This window comes from Salmo salar, chromosome ssa22 (genome assembly GCF_905237065.1).
Source record: "Salmo salar chromosome ssa22, Ssal_v3.1, whole genome shotgun sequence".
Lineage (NCBI taxonomy): Eukaryota > Metazoa > Chordata > Actinopteri > Salmoniformes > Salmonidae > Salmo > Salmo salar.
In genome coordinates this window covers 25,860,572-25,881,051 of record NC_059463.1, presented here as the reverse complement: position 1 = coordinate 25,881,051, position 20,480 = coordinate 25,860,572, and the positions used below count along the sequence as shown (strand labels likewise).

At 43.0% G+C, this 20,480-nt stretch overlaps 1 protein-coding gene across 1 annotated transcript in view; it reads right to left on the bottom strand.

The window, feature by feature from the left end:
* ppfia4 (PTPRF interacting protein alpha 4) overlaps window positions 1-19,837 on the bottom strand; it is a 105,111-nt gene extending 85,274 nt beyond the window's left edge. The window contains 1 exon segment of the mRNA XM_014166974.2: window positions 18,666-19,837. Within this exon segment, the coding sequence (XP_014022449.2) occupies window positions 18,666-18,920 (255 nt within the window). The 5' untranslated portion in view covers window positions 18,921-19,837.
* Between the last annotated feature and the right edge of the window lie 643 nt (window positions 19,838-20,480).

The following is a 20,480-nucleotide window of genomic DNA, read 5'->3' as shown; positions in this document are numbered from 1 at the left end:
CATGCAGCCTTACAATGTATTAAACATCAAAACATATAGCCCAACGTTTGTAGAACAACTAAAGTTACATTAATAACTCTAAATTAAGCATATAGGAATACCTATTTCTTTGTTAACCGCTCAACACAGAATAGCCACATGTGAGCACACCCACAAATCGTTTGGAGAAAATATCCTTACTATTTTATACAGCTTTGTTCAATTGTATTCTTCATACTATAAAATAATGCCACAGAATTCTAAGCAAATCTTATCTGCTAAATGAACAAGTGTAGCCCACAGCCATACGGCATAGCCAAATCAGGACCTAACATAAGGACAACTCAGAATATGCTATTCTGTTCTTCTGAAATATAACATTTTCTTCATATCATGCTTCATTGATGAGTGCTGTTTGATCCCCCTGTTTCCTTCCTGCAATCTGAGAGGTGCTGCGCCTACTGACTCTTCCACCTCCACCCCTCCTTTCTCTACCTTTTTTTCAAGTTTCAATGTCACGTTCACAAATACAATGAAATGCCTTTCTCGCTAGCTCTAAACCCAACAATGCAGTAATCAATGTCGTGTAGTAATAAAAATGCCATAAGGTAGAACAAAGAAAATAAAAATAAGAAATAACAAGAACACGAGAAGTAAGTAAGCTATTTACAGGGTCAGTTCCAATACCATATTTACAATGTGCAGGGATACTGGAGTGATAGATGTCGATATGTATAGAGGTAATGAGACTAGGCATCAGAATATGATAGAGAAACAGAAGCGTATATGTATGTGAGTGTGTATGCATGTGTGTAGAGTCAGTATAAATGTGTGTCAGTTATGTGTGTGTGAGCAAATTAAGTGAGTGTGTGTGTGAGTTGGAATGTCAGTGTGTGTGAGTGTGTAGAGTCCTGTGAGTGTGCACAGAGTCAGCGCAAAATTTTTAATAAAATACAAGGGTCAACTCAGATAGTCCGTGTAGCCATTTTGTTAACTATTTAGCAGTCTTATGGCTTGGGGATAGAAGTTGTTCAAAAGCCTGTTGGTGTCAGACTTGATACACCGGTACCGCTTGCCATGTGGAAGCAGAGAGAACAGTTTATGGCCTGGGTGGCTGGAGTCTTTAATGATTTTCCAGGCCTTCCGTTCACACCGCCTGATATAGAGGTCCTGTATTGCAGGGAGCTCAGCCCGAGTGATTTACTGGGCTGTCTGCACCACCCTCTGTAGAGTCATGTGATTTAGGGTGGTGCTGTTGCCATACCAAGCATTGATGCAGCCAGTCAAGATGCTCTCAATGGTGCAGATGTAGAACTTTATCAGGATTTGATGGCCCAGGCCAAACATTTACAACCTGAGGGGGCAGAGGCGCTGTCGCACCTTCTTCACTCCTGTGTTCGTGTGTGTGGACCATTTGAAGTCTTTAGTGATTTGGACACCGAGGAACTTGAAGCTCTCGACCCGCTCCACTGCAGCCCCGTTGATGTGGATGGGGGCATGCTCGGTTTCCTAGTCTCCATGATCAGCTCCTTGGTCTTACTGAAGTTGAGGGAGAAGTTGTTGTCCCGGCACCATACTGCCAGGTCACTGACCTCCTCCCTGTAGGCTGCCTCATCATCGCCGGTGATCAAGCCTACCACTGTTGTGTTGGAGTCATGGGTAGCCACACAGTCGTGGGTGAACAGGGAGTACAGGAGGGGACTCAGCACACACCCCTGTGGGGCCCCCGTATTGAGGGTCAGCGTGGCGGAGGTGATGTTTCCTACCCTCACCACCTGGGGTTGGCCTGTGAGGAAGTCCAGGGTCCCATTACAGAGAGAGGTGTTCAGTCCCTGGGTCCTAAGCTTGGTGACGAGCTTGGAGGGGCCAATGGTATTGAACGAGCTGTAGTCAATTAACAGCATTCTCACATAGGTATTCCTATTATCTATGTGGGTGAGGGCTGTGTGGAGAGCAATTGAGATTACATTGTCTATGGATCTGTTGGGGCAGTATGCAAATTAGAGTGGGTCTAGGGTGTCTGGGATGATGGAGTCGATGTGTGCCATAACCAGCTTTTCAAAGCATTTCATGATTATTGATGTGAGTGCTTCAGGGCGGTAGTCATTGTGGTATAAAGTCTTAAAGGTGCTGCATGGTCATTCCGACATCTGCATTGGCCGTGCATCATTTATGGGGATACGGCTCTGTAGAAGTCAGGGCATTCATACTGCTTGTGCTTTGCGGAGCAGAGCTGTTGTGAAGGAAGTTGTCAAGGAAATGAGTTTGTGTTTATACAAGACCTCCCGCCCCCACCTACCGTCAATCAATAATGTCAATGCGGATCTATACGAAGCCTGTGCGGTACGGAGCTCAGCTTTCGCCTCTGCATGCATTCAGAGGCTCCGCAATTGCGTCACACCATCCGTACAGCGCCTCCGAGCACATTTTCAGATCAAGCATAAAATGTCTCAGAGTTCTTGGGAACAGGAATGATGGTGGTCTGCTTGAGACAAGTGGGGATTACAGAATGGGACAAGGAGAGGTTGAAAATGACCGTGAATATGCCTGCCAGCTGTTCTGCGCATGCTCTGAAAATGCGCCCTGGAATACTGTCTGGATACATGGCCTTGCAAGTGTTGATCTGATTAAAGACCTTTCTCAACACGGCCTCGAAGAGTCCGATCACCAATTCCTCTGGGTCGGTGGGGGCCCTCACGCACGGCACGGTGTTGTTATTTTCGAAGCGTGAATAAAATACATTGAGTTCGTCTGGTAGAGAGGCATCGTTGGGCAGATCACGGCTGGGTCTTCCTTTGTAATTCGTAATGGACTGTAGCCCCTGCCACATGCGGTGGGCGTCGGAGCCTGTGTAATAAGATTCCACCTTGTCCCTATATTATCCTTTTGCTCCTTAGGATCTGTGCCGACACAATATTGGGGAAGTGCACAAGCCTGTGTGTGTATGTGTGCTCAGACCAAAGAGAACACTGCTTTCAAACCCTATCACATAATTTAGGCTGCACGGGCCTTAACAGATACAGGGCCCACTGAGTCCGACCTGAACTTCTCTCTCTCTCACACACACACACACACACACACACACACACACACACACACACACACACACACACACACACACACACACACACACACACACACACACACACACACACACACACACACACACACACACACACACACACACACACACACACACACACACACAGTCTGTCCGGGCCTTCATACAGAGACGCACACATCTCCTGTGACAGTGTCAGAACAACTCTGCTTAAACAGTCACATACAATAGAGAAAAAAGCAGAGGGAGATGTGTGTGTAAGGTAGGGGAGAGAGAGAATTCTGATTTAAAAGCTCATTTGTTTGGGGGAGAGCCCACCCCAGAGGGCTGCATTATAAACCGTAGCTTAACATGTTAATCTGAGACTCTTTTCTTTGAGCTTAATGAACACATTCATCCTCGGGTATGTGTGTACTTGGTGTGGGTGTGTGTGTGTGTGTGTGTGTCATTAGAGTCAAGTTCCTCTGAGATACATGCATACATGAACGCACATTAAACACAGATTACACATACACTACCGGTCAAAAGTTTTAGAACACCTACTCATTCAAGGCTTTTTCTTTATTTTGACTATTTTCTACATTGTAGAATAATAGTGAAGACATCAACATTATAAAACAACACATAAGGAATCATGTAGTAACCAAAAAAGTGTTCAACAAATCAAAATATATTTTATAGCTGGGATTCTTCAAATAGCCACCCTTTGCCTTGATGACAGGGTGTCAGGGTAGTGTAAAAAAAGGTGTCAGGGTGGGGTAAGACAGTGTGTCATGGTGGGGTATAAAAAGGTGTCAAGGTGGGGTAAGACAGGGTGTCAGGGTGGGGTATAAAAAGGTGTCAGGGTGGGGTAAGAAAGGGTGTCAGGGTGGGGTAAAAAAAGGTGTCAGGGTGGGGTAAGAAAGGGTGTCAGGGTGGGGTAAAAAAGGGTGTCAGGGTGGGGTAAAAAAGGGTGTCAGGGTGGGGTAAAAAAGGGTGTCAGGGTGGGGTAAGACAGGGATCTAATGATGCCATGACTGATAAATCAGTCTCCTCTCAGAGAGAGGATAGCACCACAATCAGAACATTATTATTCCCAACCAAAAACACACACATCAACATACACACAAGATTTACAGACTACAGTATGTGCGTGTGTGTGTGTGTGTGTGTGTGTGTGTGTGTGTGTGTGTGTGTGTGTGTGTGTGTGTGTGTGTGTGTGTGTGTGTGTGTGTGTGTGTGGTCTCTCCCATCCACTCTTTCAGTGAGGAGTTAACTGTCTGCTTTAGTGAGCTTGAGCCTCAGCCATAATGCCTCTCTCTGCCCCAGGCTTCTGACTGGATAACTAATATGTCTGTTATAATTGAAATAAAACATTAAGCTGAACCTACCAGGATTTGACAACAGTTCGACAGTGCGTTCCCACACACACACACACAAACTGAAGCAGGCAGCCACAGGCCATGTACACTAGCAGGCAGCCATGTTCGGTGGTGTAAAGTAAAAATACTTTAAAGTACTACTTAAGTAGTTTTTGGGGGTATCTGTACTTTACTTTACTATTTATATTTTTGACAACTTTTCAATGATACCTAAATAAAATAAATGTACTTTTTACTCCATACATTTTCCCTGGCAAACAAACGTACTCGTTACATTTTAAAAGCTTAGCAGTACAGGAAAATGGTCCAATTCACACACTTATCAAGAGAACATCCAAATCAAATCCAATTTCATTGGACTCATACACGTGTTTAGCAGATGTTATTGAAGGTGTAGCGAAATGTTTGTGTTTCTAGCTCCAACAGTGCAGTAATATCTAAAAGTAATATTTAACAATTTCACAACACTACACACAAATCTAAAGTAAAGGAATGGAATTAAGAATATATAAATATTTGGATGAGCAATGTCAGAGCGGCATAGACCAAGATACATTAGAATAGAATAGAATACAGTATATACACATGAGACGAGTAATGGAAAAGATGTAAACATTATTAAAGTGACTAGTGTTCCATTATTAAAGTGGCCGGTCTATATTTCAACTGACTCCCCCGTTGCGACGTCCCTGAATCCCCATCTGCTAGCCGCAGCCCGCTAGCTGTCTAGAGCACACCAGACTGTTAGCTGAAGAAGTCCATCAGACAATTTTTTAGGGCTACTATACCTATTTTGCCAATTGGCCTGTACCCTTCTACTACATGGAGCCCTGCTGATCCAACATGACTGATCTGCCGACGTAACCACATGAACGGGTGACAACTGACTTCTTCCGTCGCGACGTCCCTCTAAGGCCCTTCTGCTAGCAGAGGCCCGCTAGCTGTCTGAATCGCTGTGTCTCCAGCTCGCCCAGCTACTCACTGGACCCAATGATCACTCGGCTACGCATGCCTCTCCCTAATGTCAATATGCCTTGTCCATTGCTGTTTTGGTTAGTAATTATTGCATTATTTCATTGTAGAGCCACTAGCCCTGCTCAATACGCCTTAGCTAACCCTTTAGTTCCACCTCCCACACATGCGGTGACCTCACCTGGTTTAAATGATGTTTCCAGAGACAATATTTCTCTCATCGTCACTCAATGCATAGGTTTACCTCCACTGTATTCACATCCTACTAACTATCCTACCGATCCTTGACTTTGGCGATGTCATTTACAAAATAGCCTCCAACACTCTACTCAGCAAATTGGATGCAGTCTATCACAGTGCCATCCGTTTTGTTACCAAAGCCCCATATACCACCCACCACTGCGACCTGTATGCTCTCGTTGGCTGGCCCTCGCTTCATACTCATCGCCAAACCCACTGGCTCCAGGTCATCTTTAAGTCTTTGCTAGGTAAAGCCCCACCTTATCTCAATTTAAGCTTCTACATTTAAAAATCCACCTTTCCAGAAACAAGTCTCTCACTGTTGCCACTTGCAAAAGACCACCTTCTGCCCCCAGCTGTGCCCTGGACACCATATGTGAATTGATTGCCCCCCGTCTATCTTCAGAGCTCGTGCTGCTAGGTGACCTTAACTGGGACATGCTTAACACCCCGGCCATCCTACAATCTAAGCTTGATGCCCTCAATCTCACACAAATGATCAATGAACCTACCAGGTACAACCCCAAATCCGTAAACACGGGCACCCTCATAGATATCATCCTAACCAACCTGCCCTCCAAATACACCTCTGCTGTCTTCAACGAGGATCTCAGCGATCACTGCCTCATTGCCTGCGTCCGTAATGGGTCTGCGGTCAAACGACCACCCCTCATCACTGTCAAATGCTCCGTAAAACACTTCAGCGAGCAGGCCTTTCTAATCGACCTGGCCCGGGTATCCTGGAAGGATATTGACCTCATTCCGACAGTAGAGGATGCCTGGTTATTCTTTAAAAGTGCTTTCCTCACCATCTTAAATAAGCATGCCCCATTCAGAAAATGTAGAACCAGGAAGAGATATAGCCCTTGGTTCACTCCAAACCTGACTGCCCTTGACCAGCACAAAAACATCCTGTGGCGTACTACATTAGCATCAAATAGCCCCAGCGATATGCAACTTTTCAGGGAAGTTAGGAACCGATAAACACAGGCAGTTAGGAAAGCAAAGGCTAGCTTTTTCAAACAGAAATTTGCATCCTGTAGCACAAACTCCAAAAAGTTCTGGGACACTGTAAAGTCCATGGAGAATAAGAGCACCTCCTCCCAGCTGCCCACTGCACTGAGGCTAGGAAACACTGTCACCACTGATAAATACATGATAATTGAGAATTTCAATAAGCATTTTTCTACGGCTGCCATTGCTTTCCACCTGGCTATCCTACCCCGGTCAACAGCCCTGCACCCCCCCACAGGTGCAGACCCCCCTGTAGCAGTTGGTGCAGACCCCAACTGCTACCGACCCCATTTCTCTTTCACCCAAATCTAGATAGCTGATGTTCTGAAAGAGCAGCAAAATCTGGACCCCTACAAATCAGCCGGGCTAGACAATCTGGACCCTCTCTTTCTAAAATTATCCGCCGAAATTGTTGCAACCCCTATTACTAGCCTGTTCAAACTCTCTTTCGTATCGTCTGAGATCCCCAAAGATTGGAAAGCTGCCGCGGTCATCCCCCTCTTCAAAGGGGGAGACACTCTAGACCCAAACTGCTACAGACCTATATCTATCCTACCCTGCCTTTCTAAGGTCTTCGAAAGCCAAGTTAACAAACAGATCACCAACCATTTCGAATCCCACCGTACCTTCTCCTCTATGCAATCTGGTTTCCGAGCTGGTCATGGGTGCACCTCAGCCACGCTCAAGGTCCTAAACGATATCATAACCGCCATCGATAAGAGACAATACTGTACAGCTGTATTCATCAACCTGGCCAAGGCTTTCGACTCTGTCAATCACCACATTCTTATCGGCAGACTCAACAGCCTTGGTTTCTCAAATGACTGCCTCGCCTGGTTCACCAACTACTTCTCTGACAGAGTTCAGTGTGTCAAATCGGAGGGCCTGTTGTCCGGACCTCTGGCAGTCTCTATGGGGGTGCCACAGGGTTCAATTCTCTTGCCGACTCTCTTCTCTGTATACATCAATGACGTCGCTCTTGCTGCTGGTGATTGTCTGATCCACCTCTACGCAGACGACACCATTCTGTATACTTCTGGCCCTTCTTTGGACACTGTGTTAACTAAACTCCAGATGAGCTTGAATGCCACACAACACTCCCTCCGTGGCCTCCAACTGCTCTTAAATGCAAGTAAAACTAAATGCATGCTCTTCAATCGATCGCTGCCTGCACCTGCCTGCCCGTCCAGCATCACTACTCTGTACGGTTCTGACTTAGAATATGTGGACAACTACAAATACCTTGGTGTCTGGTTAGACTGTAAACTCTCCTTCCAGACTCACATTAAGCATCTCCAATCCAAAATTAAATCTAGAATCGGCTTCCTATTTCGCAACAAAGCCTCCTTCACTCATGCTGCCAAACATACCATCGTAAAACTAACTATCCTACCGATCCTTGACTTTGGCGATGTCATTTACAAAATAGCCTCCAACACTCTACTCAGCAAATTGGATGCAGTCTATCACAGTGCCATCTGTTTTGTCACCAAAGCCCCATATACCACCCACCACTGCGACCTGTATGCTCTCGTTGGCTGGCCCTCGCTTCATACTCATCGCCAAACCCATTGGCTGCAGGATATCTTTAAGTCTTTGCTAGGTAAAGCCCCACCTTATCTCAGCTCACTGTTCACCATAGCAGCACCCACCCGTAGCACGCGCTCCAGCAGGTATATCTCACTGGTCACCCCCAAAGCCAATTCCTCCTTTGGCCGCCTTTCCTTCCAGTTCTCTGCTGCCAATGACTGGAACGAATTTCAAAAATCACTGAAGCTGGAGACTCATATCTCCCTCACTAGCTTTAAGCACCAGCTGTCAGAGCAGCTCACAGATCACTGCACCTGTACATAGCCCATCTGTAAATAGCCCATCCAACTACCTCATCCCCCATACTATTATTTATTTTATTTATTTTGCTCCTTGCACCCCAGTATCTCTACTTGCACACTCATCTTCTGCACATCTATCACTCCAGTATTTTATTGCTATATTGTAATTATCTCGCCACTATGGCCTATTTATTGCCTTACCTCCCTTATCCTAACTCATTTGCACACACTGTATATAGACCTTATCTATTGTATTATTGACTGCATGTTTGTTTATTCCATGTGTAACTCTGTGTTGTTGTTTGTGTCGCACTGCTTTGCTTTATCTTGGCCAGGTCGAAGTTGTAAATGAGAACTTGTTCTCAACTAACCTACCTGGTTAAATAAAGATTAAAAAAATGTATATAGGGCAGAAGCCTCTAAGGTGCTACTGATGGCTAATTAACAGTCTGATGGCCTTGAGATAGAAGCTGTTTTTCAGTCTCTCGGTCCCAGCTTTGATGTACCTGTACTGACCTCGCCTTCTGGATGACAGTTGGGTGAACAGGCAGTGGCTCGGGAAGTTGTTGTCCTTGATGATGTTTTTGGCCTTCCTGTTACATCGGGTGATGTAGGTGTCCTGGAGGACAGGGAGTTTGCCCCCAGTGATGCACAGACCGCACCACCCCCTGGAGAGCCCTGCGGTTGTGGGCAGTGCAGTTGCCGTACCAGGCGGTGATACAGTCTGACAGGATGCTCTCAATTGTGCATCTGTAAAAGTTTGTGAGGGTTTTAGGTGCCAAGCCAAATTTCCTCAGCCTCCTGAGGTTGAAGAGGTGCTGTTGCGCCTTCTTCACCACACTGTCTGTGTGGGTGGACCATTTCTGTTTGTCAGTGATGTGTACGCCGAGGAACTTGAAGCTTTCCACCTTCTTCACTGCGGTCCCATCGATGTGGATCGGTGGGTGCTCCCTCTGCTGTTTCCTGAATTCCACGATCAGCTCCTTTGTTTTAGTTACTTTGAGTGAGAGGTTATTTTCCTGGCAACATAGTCCCAGGGCCCTCACCTCCTCCCTGTAGGCTGTCTCTTCATTGCTGGTCATCCCTACTGCCTCTGATCTGGCGGACTCCCTAACACAAATGCTTAATTTATAAATTATGGAGTGTGCCCATGGCTATCCATTTCCTGGTTGCTAAAATTCCAATAATTCACCTAATTTCAGTTTATGTGGCAAAACAAGCAAGTAGAGAATCATTTTACCATTTAAACTGCAGTGAAATATATTTTCTATAACCAAAAATAATGTATTTTCAGCTGTTTGAAGCTGGTGTAGAAAACTGAAAGTAAAAGACCCAAAAACAAAACTTAAAAATGGGAAGCATTGAAATAGCGCACATAGAACAGATCTACCAGTTCTTAGACTTGCTTTCAATGAGAATGACAGATCTTTAACTCACATTTCTATGTGAGTTTTGTCAGGTTGCCCAAAAAGGTGCATATTGCAGCTTTAATATAAGGAATTTGAAATGATTTACACTTTTACGTTCGATAGTTAACCCTTGTGTAGTCTTAACATTCTGTATACTCTCCTTGTCCTAATGGTAAAAAAATGACCCGCCTTCACTAAACCCCTATAATAAAGCAGCTTAATTGAATTTTAAACCCCAAATCTATTTTGCATGAAGAAACAACCTGTCATTCATCACAAACTTTGTGAATATCTGGGTTTTCCCTCTTCACAATGCAAAAAGACTGCATTTAAATCAGTGGACACCATTCGTTTTTATTACACCACACCTGTCATAATTGTTTTCTTTACTGAAGTAGAGGTTTATTATTATTATTATTGATAAAGGTCCTGCATAGGTGTAAACATTACTTTTTTAGCAAAAGATAGCACTTTTATAGCCTAAGAAAGTAGCAGAAATGTGCAGAAAAACAGTTTTGAAGGGAAACAATAACAGTCTTGAACTTTTTGGGCAACATAGTGATATATTCTCATATACTGTACAATGAGGAATTCAACTACAAAATACTAGTCTTCTCCTATTTTTTTTTAACCATTGTCCCCACTGACACAGTGTATAGACAACAAGATTAAATAAGAATAAAATAAGATAATAGATACAAAACAAAAACGTGAAGAACATAAATCTATCAACTCTAATTAGCACATGCAGGGCAGTATGCAAGTGTGTGTACATGGACTTTGCAGATGTATTTCTCACATGTGTTTTACAGTCCTTCTTTGGGGGGCAGAATTGGCATCTCCTCCTCTTGCCTGCCACAGCTGCAGCCTCGGGTGGATCAGGACAAGATTCAGCCCTCTAAACAGTTTTCACTATTGGGTACTTATTCCACCACTGGCCATGTTGCCTTAACAAGAAGCTGCACTGGCACTGTCATCACCAAGGGCGCAGCACACACACACACAGAGCTCTCTCTCTCTCCCTCCATGTAGTGCATAGGGATAACATTGAGTTATTTCATTATAATGGGTGATGATGATCTTCCAATACTTGACTGCTGCTCCCAAAGTCATCTGTTGGGTTTGACCTGTTGAATATTTAGGCAAGAGATGCAATGGTTTAGAGGTCTCTCTCCCACCCACACACACACACACACACACACACACAAGGGGTGGCGTGTCAAAAGGCTACCACTAGTGTACAGTTACTTATTGGGATATTATTTTAGACGAAATATTGTATGATATCGCTTTGACAATATCACAATATTATTTTTTGGTGGTACCTGTATTGTTCTCCAACTTCTTTTTAGGGTGTTTTCACATATAATCCTCTTTCAAAAGAGCTGAACTCAGTCCTCTTTAAAGTCAACTCTGGGGTAAAAAAAGGAACTCTGTACTCTTTGTATTCATACTGCCCTTGCCTTTGAATGAGGACTCAACTCTTTTGAAAGTTCACTTCAGCTATTTTGTGGTCTGAGTCCTCTTTGTATTCACATTGCTATGTTTAGAAAGGAACCAAGATCTTTTTCAAACATTCACTCAATGCACTCTGGGTTTTTACAAAGTGCAGGACAAGCCATACCATCAGAACATGTTATCAGACAGCTATACCTACTTACATTTTGGAAACAAATTGATTGCTTTTACTTAAAAGATAATACATTATAATTGCAATTAGAAGATACCAATAATATTTACATTTTAATAGTAACAGAATAAATTGAAGAATAACTGCAGATTAAATAATGCTGTAATTGAAAAGTGTACACCCACTGTAGGCTACTGCCCCTTTAAGAGCTATAATTGATATTGTAACCTATGTTGTTATTCTCACCAAATATGTTTTTGTCTTCTCACACTATTCAAACCCCACAATTTAATAAACAGCTTATGAAACTCTCTTAGGCTATAGAGCACATATTGCAAACAAATAATCTGAACTAAAAACATATTTTGGAATTTCTGTGCAACCTTGACAATCGCTAATAAATATCCAAAAACAGCACACGTTTTTTTTTCTCGCAAATCTGCACATAATCTTCTCTCCTTTCTGGCAACAATGTGAGGGTTTATGGTATAGGAAATAGTGTTGCAGTAGTCTAGTATGGAACCAGATACCTGCCAAAAGGTTGAACGTACATTTTGTTAGGATCGTAAGAAAATCCATACGTAAATTGTTAGGATTGTAAGAAAATCCATCCGTGAAACATGAAACGTAAAATTTAATCTGTGAACATACAAAAACCATGTTAAGATTACAGACTAAAATTTTAGGCTTGAACAAATCTTGTGTTGCAATTCTGAAGTACAATAATTCCTTTCAGACTTTTTCAGTTTCATCTCACCAACAAAAACACCAAACAGCCTGTGAGGAGTGCTACGTGAACAAACATAACACAGTAAAAAAAAAGGAAGTCAGGTAAACCGGAAAGAGGTATCCTGCACGTTTTCAAGTTAAGTCTCCATTCTCTATTACTCCTCAGTTGAGTTTAATTCACATTTAGGTAGCTAATGTAATGGATCTGTTTGCCAGCTCAAGTCTAGATAGCACTAGCTGTATTATGGCTACAACAGGGACGTTTCAGTCCTCTAGGTGTATCTTTACAGCATGGGCATATCTCTGGGTGACGTGGACGTCCCCATGTATCCACCTTATCAAAATATGACTAATTCAATATTGCACCATCCCATTCTCTGGGCTCTGTCTGCAATCATAACCAGTAGTATCTACCAGGAGTAATGAATCATAACCAGTAGCATCTACCAGGAATAATGAATCATAACCAGTAGCATCTACCAGGAATAATGAATCATAACCAGTAGCATCTACCCGGAATAATGAATCATAACCAGTAGCATCTACCAGGAGTAATGAATCATAACCAGTAGCATCTACCAGGAATAATGAATCATAACCAGTAGTATCTACCTGGAATAATGAATCATAACCAGTAGCATCTACCAGGAATAATGAATCATAACCAGTAGCATCTACCAGGAGTAATGAATCATAACCAGTAGCATCTACCAGGAATAATGAATCATAACCAGTAGCATCTACCAGGAATAATGAATCATAACCAGTAGTATCTACCTGGAATAATGAATCATAACCAGTAGTATCTACAAGGAATAACAAATCATAACCAGTAGTATACACCAGGAATAACAAATCATAACCAGTAGTATACACCAGGAATAACAAATCATAACCAGTAGTATCTACCAGGAATAATGAATCATAACCAGTAGTATCTACAAGGAATAACAAATCATAACCAGTAGTATCTACCAGGAATAACGAATCATAACCAGTAGTATACACCAGGAATAACAAATCATAACCAGTAGTATCTACCAGGAATAATGAATCATAACCAGTAGTATCTACTAGGAATAATGAATCATAACCAGTAGTATACACCAGGAATAATGAATCATAACCAGTAGTATCTAGCAGGAATAATGAATCATAACCAGTAGTATCTAGCAGGAATAATGAATCATAACCAGTAGTATCTACCAGGAATAATGAATCATAACCAGTAGCATCTACCAGGAATAATGAATCATAACCAGCAGTATCTACCAGGAATAATGAATCATAACCAGCAGTATCTACCAGGAATAATGAATCATAACCAGTAGAATCTAGCAGGAATAATGAATCATAACCAGTAGTATCTACCAGGAATAATGAATCATAACCAGTAGCATCTACCAGGAATAATGAATCATAAGCAGTAGTATACACCAAGAATAATGAATCATAACAAGTAGGAAATATACCAGGAATAGTGAATCATAACCAGTAGTATCTACCAGGAATAATGAATCATAACCAGTAGTATCTACCAGGAATAATGAATCATAACCAGCCGTATCTACCAGGAATAATGAATCATAACCAGTAGAGTCTAGCAGGAATAATGAATCATAACCAGTTGTATCTACCATGAATAATGAATCATAACCAGTAGTATACACCAGGAATAGTGAATCATATAATAATGAAAGATGTTTGGTGAATCTATGAATTATGTATGACCACTGTAGTTTTTGCCACTCAAAATATTTTTTTTTATAGAATATTTTGAAATGCATTTCATCACTCATAATCTTGCCAAAGCATATTCTGTAAGAGTGGTTAACATGAATTTAAAATAATTTGACATTATTTACATGAATCGGGTCATGAACAAGGGAGAGGTTAAACGTAGGGTACTGTAAGTCTGAAAAGCTTATTCCCACACTTTACAGTAACTCTGTTGCAGTGGTCTTAGGTAATCTCCGTATAGGCTATTCCCTCCATCGCGACGCTGCTGCCCAGTTGAAGAGCTTGTGATCTCCATGCAGCACCACAGCACCATGCGCCTTTGGAAGAGCACCCCTCAGCCTCAGAAGATGTCCTTCTGGAGGCAGGCAGTCATATGGTCATTGTACCCTAATGTAGACCTATTTGCCTACTAGCCAAATAAAGCGCAGAGCATGCATGATGCTTGCAACTCATCCTTCATTCAGTTCAGTGAGTCAGTATGTCATCCATTCAGTCATTTGTCTGAGTTGCAATAGGAACTAAATCAAAGAAATAGAACAGTCTTATCCATTTCTTTATTGAAATCCATGTGTGTATTCAAAATGTTCATAATTCTCCAAAAGTCTTTAGCCTATCACTTTAATAATTCAATGTTTAATCTTGGCCTATACAAATAAAAAAGGCCTTCAACTTGTATGCATTGCAATTTAAGATATAATTTGGGGTAAGAGTGTCTTTTAATTTTAGAACTTTATTTGTGTTTTATAACTGTTTTTATTATAGGGCTCACCTTAAAAAGAGACCCTAGCTCACAGTCCTCTAAATATAGCCTCTAAATATTTTTTTCACCAAAATAGTTGAAGAAGCACGTGCAGTGGCTGATAGGGAAAACAGATCTGGCAGTAAGAATAGGCTATAGATAGTCTTAACCATTTGGGACCCCGTGGCTATTTCGCTCAGGACAGGTTATAGCCAAGACTTAATCCATATTTTGTTTTGTCTCATTTATTGATATGGATATACCCTCTGCGTGATGGGGTTGTATAATGCAAATGGCTATAACAAGCCTACATACAGAGTGGAATTCACTAATAAAACAGTCAAAATGCCTAATATAAGGCCTACAGTCCATGCTCCCAACTACTGAAAAAAGTGTGATTCATCGTTACATGATCACCACAGTAGCCCCACGTGGCTATAAAAATAAATTATGCAAGTATATGGCCATTAAATAACACACAACAGCATGGCATATTTAGATAGTGGAATAGGTCTAGCCTAAATTATATTTACTTCCTATTTTGCAGCTCAGGCAGTCATTCTAGACAAGGCTCTTATGTGTCTTTATCATTTTAACACAAGTCATTTGCTGAAGGCCCAAGCCAATCTTACATCATCTACTGGTATAATGTTGTTATCGAATGCCGTTCTAAAACAAGCTCTAGACTTTTATTTTGGAAATTAAACCAGAAGCTGCAAAGCAATTCTAATGTCTGGGCTAGAGTTGCTTGATTGACTAGCTAACTTCGACTAGCTACGTTCGGTTCATGTCCTTTGCAGATGCCACATTCGTGACAAAAGTTTGTACGTATAAAAAAGATGTGTAACCGAGTGAAGGGAGATGTAGGGTTTGTACGTTTACAGATCTATTCATGTGTAACGCATGGCTTTTCTTACGACGCTAACAATTTACGTATGGATTTTCTTATAGTCCAAACGATACGTACGTTCAACATTTTGGCAGGTATCTGGCTACATAGTCTAGTTTGTGGTGCGGGAATAATTACAAGCAGAGAATGCCAAAGCTGTCATCAAGGTAAGGGGTAGCTACTTTGAAGAATCTCAAATAGAAAATATATTTTGATTTGTTTAATACTTTTTTGGTTACTACATGATTTCATGTGTTATTTCATAGTTTTGATGTCTTCACGATTATTCTACAATGTAGAAAATAGTAAAAATAAAGAAAAACCCTTGAATGAGTAGGTGTGTCCAAACTTTCCACTGGTACTGTACATATTCATAATTTTTTTTTTAAGTGGTCATTTAGCAGACACTCTTATACAGAGCAACTTACAGGAGCAATTAGGGTTAAATGCCTTACTCAAGGACAGACAGATTTTTCACCTAGTCTGCTCAGGAATTCGAACCAGCGACCTTTCGGTTACTGGACCAATGCTCTTAACTACTAGGCTACCTGCTGCCCGTTCCGGGATTTATCCGATGGCATCGAGGAGTTTATCACATCAGTCACCAGGCTTCATTAATAAGGGCATCGATGATGTTGTCCCCACAGTGAACATACATATTATATGCCAACCAGAAGCTTGGATTACAGGCAACAGGCCAGAGCTGCCGCTTTCAAGGAGTGGGACACTAATCTGGACGCTTATAAAAAAATCCCGCTACACCCTCTGACAAACCATCAAACAGGCAACATGTCAATACAGGACCAAGATCGAATCCTACTACACTGGATCTCATGCTCGTCAGATGTGGCAGGTCTTGCAAAATATCACGGAATACAAAGGGAAAACCAGCCGCGAGCTGTCCAGTAACGCCGGCACATAGCTGAAAAAAATAGGGGTGCTGCAGCACCCCCTGAAAAATCTGAACATCAAAAGATATATAAATTCTCACAAAAGTAATGCACTGGGCTTTACTATTCCTGTATTAGGGGACCAATATAGCCATCTGTAGAGCGGACAAATCCACCCTCCCTTCCTCTCTGTGAAAGAAATCGCACCAGCCCCAAACATCTTCCCGCGGCTATGCGCAAGCCTACCAGACGAGCTAAATACCTTCCATGCTCGCTTCGAGGCTAGCAACACTGAACCATGCATGAGAGAACCAGCTGTTCTGGATGATTGAGTGATTACCCTCTCTGTAGCCGATGTAAGTATGACCTTTAAACAGATTAACATTCACAAGGCCACTGGGCCAGACGGATTACCTGGCAAGTGTCTTCACTGACATTTTCAACCTCTCCCTGACCCAGTCTGTAATACCTACATGTTTAAAGCAGGCCACCATAGTCCCTGTGCCCAAGAAAGCCAAGGTAGCCTGTCTAAATTACTATTGACCCATAGCACCCACATCTGTGGCCATGAAATGCTTTGAAAGGCTGGTCATGGCTCTCATCAACACCATCATCCCAGACACAGTGGACCCACTCCAATTTGTATACCGCCTCAGATCTACAGATGATGCAATCTCTATTGCACTCCACACTGCCCTTTCTCAACTGGACAAAAGGAATACCTATGTGAGAATGCTATTCATTGACTACAGCTCCGCGTTCAACACCATAGTGCCCTCCAAGCTCATCACTAAGCTAAGGACCCTTGGATTAAAAACCTCCCTACGCAAATAGATCCTGGACTTCCTGATGGGCCGCCCTCAGGTGGTGAGGGTAGGCAACAACACATCCACAACACTGACCGTCAACACGGGGGCCACTCAGGGGTGCATGCTTAGTCCCCTCCTGTACTCCCTGTTAACCCACGTCTGCATGTATAACTCCAACACCATCATTAAGTTTGCTGACAACACGACAGGGTAGGCCTGATCACCGACGACGATGAGACAGCTTATAGGGAGAAGGTCAGAAGGTCAGGACAACAGCCTCTCCCTCAATGTCAGCAAGACAAAGAAGCTGATCGTGGACTACATGAAACAGAGGGCCGAGCACGCCCCCATCCACATCGACGAGGCTGTAGTGACGGATCATTTGATTTCCAGTTTTTGAGTAGAGGTTTTTACAAAATCATTGGTGAGAAAAGTATGGTCCACCCCATTGGGCATATGAGGGTTTGGGCTATGTCCCAATTCTACATCTTTCTACTGTTGTGCCATTGCACACTTCCCATCACAGATTTCATGCAGACTGACGTTTGATGTCATGAATCTTGCCCTGGAGGCAGAACTGAGCGATTTCCATTGGATGGGCTAGCAGCAAAGTCAAAATTGGCTATATCCCAAAAATGTATCAAAACAAAAATGTGCTTTTTGTTCTTAATTTGAGGTTAGGGTTAGGTATCAGGGTTAGCAGTGTGGTTAAGGTTAGGGTTAAGATCAGGGAAAGGTTTAAAATCTGATATTAATTTTTTTCATGATCCAGGCTGCATCACATCTGGCCGTGATTGGGAGTCCCATAGGATGCACAATTGGCCCAGCGTCGCCTGGGTTTGGCCGTCATTGTAAATAACAATTCTTTCTTAACTGACTTGCCTAGTTAAATAAAGGTTAAACTTTTTTTTTTAAATTTTATGTGGCTGTGCCAGCTAGTGAACACTGGACCTGCCTCCAGGACAAGATTCATTACAATAAATACCAACCTGTGGATTCCATGGTGGAACTCCCTCCAGCCAATGCTTTCTTACACCAGTCCAATGCTTTCTTACACCAATCCAATGCTTTTAAACCAATGACAGGGAGTTGGCAAATGCACACTTTGGCAGAAGGGTGGAGAATCAGGATGCAGCCACAGTCTCCTTTCCTTGTCTCCTGTCCTTCATTGCCATTGATAGGTCATTATAGAGATTGAGGCGAAGAGCAAGGGGGCTTGAACCAGTGAATTAACTATAGACCATGACCATCATCTCCTCTAGCACAACAGCAGTAGTCTGGGGAGGACACCCCCAAAGATCCACACCTCTTGGCAGAAGCTCTGCTGGGTTACAGTAATTGGATACGTGTGCGTGTGCTGTTCTCTCTCACCTGAGGTAGAGCCGCGTAGATCTGACGCTGGAGCACATCCCTTTCATGCAGCGCACCCTGCAGCTTGGTCTGTGATTGGATGAGTGTCTCCTGGGTCTCGCGCAGGGACTCCAGCAGCTTGTCTCTCTCGTCCAGCATGTTGACCATCAGTTGCTCGAAGTTGGCTTCCGGGTCCGAGCCGTTCTGAGCCCCTCCACCCCGGGGAGGACCCCCCGAGTCCCCCTCGGTGATCGTCGGCATCACCTCGCACATCATGTTCGCTGCTTGGTGCTTACAGTCCTATAGGCGTGTATCGTTGTAATGATATGGGCGATATCCTTGGCTCTCTGTAGGCTACTCGCTGCCGCTGGCTAATAAACACAATGATTGATTGATGTGAATAGATTATTTATCGTTGATGATCGCGATTATTGGAAAATGGCATGGGATGTGCAGCGCGCACCGGGGGGTAGATATCCTAATGATCTTAATGAAAAACTTTCTTCCAGAATCATGAAATTGAAATCAGGCGATTGTTGACCTTTTTTTCCATGTCTGCCGGCGATGGTTCATCTGGCACATCCGCCCAACCCCGCGCGCCACTCATGTAATTCCAGTGCGTGTGATTTGATTGACAGATCAGAGACACTGTGATGCCGCCGCTGACACTGTCGATGACATGTTCCAATCAACTGATCTAGGTTCCGAGGTTTATTAGGCGCTCTTTCGGTTCAACAGCCACCAGTTGCCGATAACCTTTCACAGAGAAACGGCGATAGCCAGCTAGGCATGTCTGCGGCATCCGCCTTCTCAACCCCCCGCTGCCATCTCCACACCGCCACAGAGCAGACACACACACCACTCCTCCCTCTCCCTCACACACGGGCTCCCGCAGCTGTCACCACTACCGCTACGGAAACCGTGCAACTCGCCGCTTTCTACAAAACAATTTACGCATAATTTACATCGATGTCACCGCATGTGACCACAGCTATCCACATGGTCGCACGTCGTTTATTTCCCCCCTTTTGACCAGCGGACAAATTCAGTATTGTGTTTAGACAACGGAAAATCTTCGAACGCTCTCTCCATAAAAAAATAAAACATTTGCTCAAACGGCAGAAGAACTCCTCACATCAGCACCACCTTGCGCGTCGACGCGCTATTATGCCACGCCGTACATGCGCGCTCTGGCGACTGAGACCAAAATTGTGTCATGCGCAGCGCTGCCTGATGGGACCCGTTATGAATTATGGAACTGGAATTAAATGGAAATTAAAATACCGCAGTGGGATATAAACTGGATGTTATTCATAAACAAATGCATTAGGGTGCCTAGCCTATAGCCCATTGGACATAGGCTACCAAAACAATAGCCTACCCATAACCCTTCCAAACATTGGCTTCTGTTTGTCTTATCTTAGTGCGTTGTTCAGTAACACCACCACGCCTGGAGGCTTGTGTTATATCTATAAATGCTGCATTTACGATTCATGAATGTATTTCTCATCTGATGCATTTTCTGATGCATTTTCGCCTGTATGGTAGAGCTCAAATCCAGGATATTCAAAGGTTCTAGTAGGACTATGGCTGCATTTGCAATTTCCAATGCCTGTAGTGGGCTAGGCTACTGCACTGTAAAGCCAATAAATTCATGTTTTGATTCATGTTAGGACCAAATCATAAAATGTAGGACGTCAGTAAGCTAAAATGGTTTCATAGTAGCCTAGCTTGTCTCTCTTATGCTACTTCATAAGATTTAAGATGACGAAATATTTTGGGAATTTAACTCAACCTTCATCAGAGATACTATTGAGGAGATGGAAAATTCCATTG